Raw genomic sequence first — 6,742 nt, 5'->3', positions numbered from 1 at the left:
GAAATGGATACTCGTCAAGGAAGATTCGGAGACCCTCTTATGGATGAAAGCCTTTTGCGGGCGAATCGATGATAGAGGCTACATTCTGATGTTTCATTCTTTGAACAAAATTTATTTATGGTTTATGTCGATTTGTAGATCCAATTGAAGCAGCGTATATTGTAGATGTATGACTTTTTATTAATGATAATGACCTTTTCTAAAAAAAAAAAAAAAAAATTACCATCATCCCTTCCTCTCTCCTTAACATCCCCCCCTGTTTCTCGCATCCCCATAAAAATCCTTCAAATTTTCCAAACTTTTCTTCCCTCTAAATATTCTCTTTATTCTTCTGCTTCAAAAATCACACCTCTCTACTTCTTCTCCTTCTTCTTCTTCTTCTACTTCTACAATTCGAGGTAGAGAGGATTACAATCTTCCTCAAAACACCTAATATTTGTAAGTTTTTTTTTTTTCACATAGATCTGATAATTTTGTGTTATTTCTGCAACAATTTATTTCTTCATTTTTCCTCAAAACCTCATCTGGGTAACTTTTGTTTGCAGGTGATTGCAGTTTAATTTTCTGGGTAAAATTAAATTAAATTAAATACTTGTGATGGCTATGAAGCAAAACCCAGGTATAAAAGAAGAAGAAGAAGAACGACAACGACAACAAGTAGAAGAAAATCAAACTTATGTAACTTTATCTTCTGATGATGAAGATGATGATGAACAAACCCTTGAAAATAATGACAAACAAATAGTGTTATACAAGCCACCAACTAATGATTCAGTTGCGGGTAAAGAGATAATACCCGTAACGGATCCTGTATCGGACCCGGATCCATTACAATGTAGGCCGTTATTGGCGCCGAGGGTGTTGCCTTCAGTAGGCGCATTCACGGTGCAGTGTGCTGCTTGTTTTAAATGGAGGCTTATACCGAGTAAGGACAAGTATGAGGAGATTAGGGAACATATAATGGTCCAACCATTTAAATGTGATTTAGCTAAGGAGTGGAGGCCTGATATTAGTTGTGATGTTCCTGCTGATATTGAGCAAGATGGGAGTAGGTTATGGGCTATTGATAAACCTAGTATTGCTCAACCTCCTCTTGGTTGGGAAAGGGAGCTTCGTATTCGAGGCGAAGGGAGTTCTAAGTTTGCTGATGTGTATGTTTTTCTCTCTTTTTTTTTTTTTTTTAATTTTTATTGCTTTACTTGTTTTCATGATCATGATGATGATGATGATGATGATGATGATGATGATGATGCTTGATTAATTATTAATGACCCTGAGTTGCATTAACATCTAGACTTATGTGTCTTCGTATATGAGGTTTATGTTTTATGTTGATTCTGAGTAACATAGTGTTTGTCTGGGGGGATTTTGGTGCTTAGTAAGTTGGGTTGAAGGGAATGGATAGAACTTATCTATTTGCCGTATTGCAAGCCTCATTAAAATCCTTCATAACACTGGAAACACTTGTCTAAAAACACCATTGCTCCCTTTGGGATCCCTCCAACAGTTGTATCCCAAAACAGTTAGGTTGTTGAACATGAAACTTGTCATGTGTATGTGACTCATAAATGTATTTATCTTTTAGTTCTGTGTTAATGACATTCATGTATGAATCTATCTTTTGATGATTCGTTAAAAATTGAGATGGGCATGTATCACTTTTGAGCTAGTGTAGGAGATTCTTATTTTTGCCGTTCTTCAGTCATTAGTCTTTGAATTTCATTTTCTTGTGTTCTTTAAAGCTTTGAAATTTTATGTTATTGATACTATTTCTTCTCTTGAACGTGCTTCTTGTTTGGACTTTGGATATGTGATGTTCTACCTTTTGGCTATATTAGTTACCAGATCCGGATGCCATCCCTCTCCAGATGCTTTCTTTCGTTGCCAGATGTTACTTACATCTTGTGCTTTTGTCCCTTTCTCTTGGTTATCAGTGAGTTTGTCAGTATATCTAGGGGCAAAATTTACTCAATACTGAGGAAATCATCTTATGTTTGCTTCTAATCATGGTTAAATAACCCCTAGCTTCATACGAAACAGATTAACCTTGTGACGCTTAGAGCAAAGTGCTATTTTCTATCATTATGCGGATCATTGTAAAGTTTACAACCTGCTCCATTTTTTTATGTGCGTGCAACGCATTGGATTACTTACAAGAGGGAACGATTTATGTGACATGCTAGTCTACTGATCACACAGAACTGTTGGAGTGGAATGTCCTTTGGTCTTTTTGGCCATGCTTTCATTTCACCTACAAACTTAGTTTAACTTCTTAATAAAATACATATATATTTCCACCTATCTGTGAAGTAAGATATCAGATCTGATTGTTTACTTCATTGATCTTTCCTAGGCCAGGTTCAGATGGTAAACCTTGTAATCTTTGGTTTCTATGGTGTACTCTTCATTCCATTACAGGGCTTATTTATTGGCATATCCAATATGTCAATCTTCGGGTAAACTATTCAAGAGTGTATTTCTGGTTTGAAGAGCAAGGCCATTCATTAATGGCATAGTTGTTTTTAGACTTAGGAGTACAGTCTAATACTCCGTATAATAGAACTATGCATTTGCTACTCCTGCCGGTTTTGTTCGGAGCCATTAACGAGCTGCCTGTTAATGGATTTATTAACTTGCTGCATTTCCCACTTGAATTCAATCTACTTTTTCCTTGTTAAGTGTTAACTTAAATCACGTTGTTCGACATGCCAAATCGTGTTTTGAGTGACAATTTCACGATCTGCTTGACAACTTTCAGATACTATATTTCACCTACTGGGAAGAGACTCCGGTCGATGGTTGAGGTTCACAAGTATGTTTCTGTTGCATATTGTCTCTCTTGTTAACTTCAGTTCTCAGTTGGTGCGATTTTATGTAGCCAACTATTCTTATTCTTGTTTGGAAGACAACCTCTTTAGATGGATTTCCTTGTTCTGTTCTCTTCATGTAGGTACTTGATGGAGCATCCAGAGTTCATTAGACAAGGGGCAACACTGTCCCAGTTCTCATTTCAAATCCCAAAACCTCTACAGGAAAACTATGTGAGAAAGCGCGCTCCTCGTATAAATGCTACCTCTGGCGAAGCTGTGCATGGTGTGTTTTTAATTACTTTTCCTGATTCACTCTTTCATCAGTGTTTTCAGATTGCTAGTCTGATCAATAAGATGGTCTAATTAGATAGATATTTGTTTAAAGACCATTTTGCTTAAACTTTTTTTGAAGAGGAAATACACAATTTACATATTTTGCAAGAGATACAAGCATGAGCCTGTGCTGACTCTAAAAGCGTACTTGGGCAGAATATCCAAACGCAGTGATAGGGTTGTTTCAAAACGGCCAGCAAAGTCTAGCAGCCTATTTGATTCCAATTCAACAATGTACTTTAAACGTGCATATAATGTGTGCAGGATTTTTGAAAGTTATCATAAGGGTGTAGTCAGTGTAGTTGTAAAATGTAGAGAATATTGCAGTCTCTGAATGATATCTGGAACAAATTATCATTCAGTATTCGATTATTGGTCTATGCTGGAGGCTGGAGCAGTGTGCTGGAATGAATCATTGGTAGTCTTTGGTTTTTCAAGGGGTAGGATCACGAGTAGTTGTCTGGAAATTATACAAATTATGAAAAACTTTTGAATTAGGCCATAAAACCAAAATGATGTTGGTTTCGCTATATGCAAACTGTGATAAGTGGCCACTAGAAAATGGTGTCGCTCAGTTTATTGGAGAAACTGTGAAAGGGGAGCAAACTGTGTCTTATTGCCTGCCCGAGATCCTAAACACACAAATTTGATGGTTATTATGCAACTTCTAGTGCCTATAGTAATCTGCCATTCTGATTAGCTTGGCTGTTGATACAAATCTTACAATGACTTCTGATGTCTTATTGTGTTCAGTGTTTGGGCTTCTGCTATGTTAAGAATATCAATTCTTAAACTAATTAGCTGGTGGTTGCAGTAGCTCTTTTGTCAGACTCTCTGAAAAATGATAATACGGCCAATCATTTATGTAACATCTAGTACGATTTCCACTAGATTTCTAAGGGGGAGGGCCGGAGGGGGTATAGTCAAAGTGGAAATAAATGGGGTCATAAATTTTTGGTCATGACGAGGGCGTCTACAGGAGTTGCATAATAATACTTCAGCATCATTCTGTCTGCTAATACTTCTAGATTGATCAAGGTCATGGCTCTATGCCTGTATCAGTCTGGACATCCCTAGAGTCCTATTCCTTGCTCCAGCAGGAATCGGATTTGGAACTTAGATCCAGATCTGACACAGATCTACGGGGTCCAAAATTTTTCAGATTTAGGGATTCATCAGTATGTGTTCAAGATCCGTGAATTTTGACTGTTTTGGCAAACTGGACCTCAAGTATGAGATTCATATCCATATCTGCTTCCCCTTCACAGATCTGAGCCCAACCATGATCGAGATAGGCTTCTCTAATTTTAAGATCCAAGATTGCCTGTCAGTTTCATGTCCAACTGTTTTGAACATTGCCCTTCCTATAATTTGTTTTATGGGATCTTGGAAAAAAGGGCACTGTCTGAGCAGTTACGAAGATTCGATGCTCAGTCTGTAGGCTTTAAGTATCTAAAGTGGTCTTCGTACATTTTTAATACCACGTCATAGTAGCAGTAGCAGTAGATATGGAATATTCTGATGATTTAACATTCTTATTATAATGGTTTAACATTCTTATAAAAATGAGGATATTCATCCAACAAAATTATGTTGTCTATTTTCTTACAGACCTGTGACAGGTCATTATAGGAGTAAAAGAGGTTATTCACTGTGTTTTCAGTTTTTTGTTCATTCAGTTAAGACCTTGAATAACACTGCCCATATGCCTTATTTGCAGCAAGTCCTTTATCGTGGGCTGCCCCGGATGACCCTACAGCATTGCAGCTTGGGCAACCTAGCCTTCCTGCTTCCTATTCCCGTGACAGTTCCACTGACGTCACTCCGCTAGCTACAAAGAATTCCCGGTTATCATCGACACAGACGCTCAGCAACGACTCCGTTCAACATCAACCCAAGAGATTCAAGATTAAAGGTCCATCTCCACCTCCAAACGGGGTTTTTGATTTATGAGTTTGAGATTCATTTTTGGGTAGTAGGGTGATGTTCATGGCTGTTGGAAAGGAAATTAGGATTTTTTGAAGAACTTAAGAGAAGATTTCTTGGAGGCAACTGGGATTTTGCTGAAAAACATGCAATGCAACTTTAGTTGGTGGGCTGATGGAAGCGCGTGTAAGTTTTGATGGTGGGTCTTATATGTAATACTTCTCCGGCTGTTTCGTTTGTTCAAGCAAGTTTGTTAGCTTGGAAATAGAAGTGGTAGTGAGTTAAAAATGTCGGACAAAGTAATATGTTAACACAAGTATGGTAATGTCACTTTGCTCATGCAAAGATTTATTAGCTTGAAATAGAGTTGCGCATGAGCCAAATGTTGGACCAATTATATGTCGCACATGTATGATAGTAACATTCCACTCCGTATATGCTAGTGAACTACGAATTAATGGGTGAACAAAACATATTTTGTATCATAGTAGCTCTTGTCCAGTGTCATCAGCTCTCTCATACGACTCGTTGAGGGTTGAATTGATCGAGAATTGAACTATGAATATGACTTTACCACATGCGACGAAGTTGATAACGATAACTGCTTCACAGTAAATAAAGTGCCAACAATTTAGCTAAGCATTTTCTTCTATGGAGTATTTCATCATATTGTAGGACATCTGTACACAATAATAATTTGTATATAATGAATAAGACTCATCGCCGATCCATTCTTAGACTCCAAAGTCCAAACAAATGCACCTTAACCAATAACATCTCGCTAGTCTTAAGCTAACATTATAGGCAACACCAAGAAAGTTTACGATTAATTTTATACTAGTTTAAAACCCGTGCAAAATTGCACGGGTATATATATGAGAATATTTAAAAATTATGATCAGAACATTGTGAAAGTTAGATTTATAGCATTTTATACACAGATATTTTAATGAAATATTATTTTACTTTAAGAACCATACGCAATGCATAAACATGTTAATCATGTATTATTTCAAAATACTAAGATAGTTTAGACATATTAATCATGTAAAATGTAAATTATTCCAAAGTGTGATAGTACCTGGGTATTGTAGTAAAATGTAAAAAAGTTCACGTTCTACTCATCTGTTTAGAAATGAGTTGATTATTAACTAAAACCTACCGAGTATATGTTTATATTCAAAGGTGACAGGTTGAAAACCCAAATGTTTTTATTTAGCGGTAACGGAGGTTTGTAACAAAGGTTGTTATTCACATATTTTAAACCTATGTTATAAATAAAAAACTTGAGTCTTGTGCTTAAAACATACGGAGTAGGTGATATTTATTGTACAATCAAAAGTTACATAAATTGTATAGCCAATAACTTGTAAAATAAATCATTGAAGTTGCTTTTCTAATCAGACTGAATAACTAACTCAAGCCTAACATTTGAACACGTAAAATTTTCCAATGTATAAACTTGTTTTATCACCTTGTGAAGGTGTAAAATTGTTCAAAGAGTTATTGTGCCTAGAGCACTCTAGCTTGCATCTTTACCAATAATCATATCCCATTGCGCTCCAAAGTGTCCATGAACCCTTGATGTATTCAGAATGCATACTCATACAAACTGGTTCCAATAGTGTACAAACTCCAAAGCACACCGGAATAAGACATACATATGCCACCAT

The 6,742-nt window shown here is 36.5% G+C and overlaps 1 protein-coding gene across 1 annotated transcript; it reads left to right on the top strand.

Moving 5' to 3' along the window:
- The first annotated feature begins 265 nt into the window (after positions 1 to 265).
- On the top strand, positions 266 to 5,540 carry LOC141639935 (methyl-CpG-binding domain-containing protein 2-like). Its single transcript, XM_074448904.1, has 5 exons — positions 266 to 438; positions 546 to 1,151; positions 2,759 to 2,812; positions 2,951 to 3,093; positions 4,864 to 5,540. Exons 2-5 carry the CDS (start codon positions 598 to 600, stop codon positions 5,094 to 5,096), a joined length of 984 nt encoding a protein of 327 aa, XP_074305005.1. The 5' UTR covers positions 266 to 438; positions 546 to 597; the 3' UTR covers positions 5,097 to 5,540.
- The last annotated feature ends 1,202 nt before the right edge of the window (positions 5,541 to 6,742 follow it).

Source organism: Silene latifolia, unplaced genomic scaffold (genome assembly GCF_048544455.1).
Source record: "Silene latifolia isolate original U9 population unplaced genomic scaffold, ASM4854445v1 scaffold_628, whole genome shotgun sequence".
Classification (NCBI taxonomy): domain Eukaryota; kingdom Viridiplantae; phylum Streptophyta; class Magnoliopsida; order Caryophyllales; family Caryophyllaceae; genus Silene; species Silene latifolia.
Note: the sequence above shows the minus strand (reverse complement) of the source record. Positions and strands in the feature narration are given on the sequence as shown.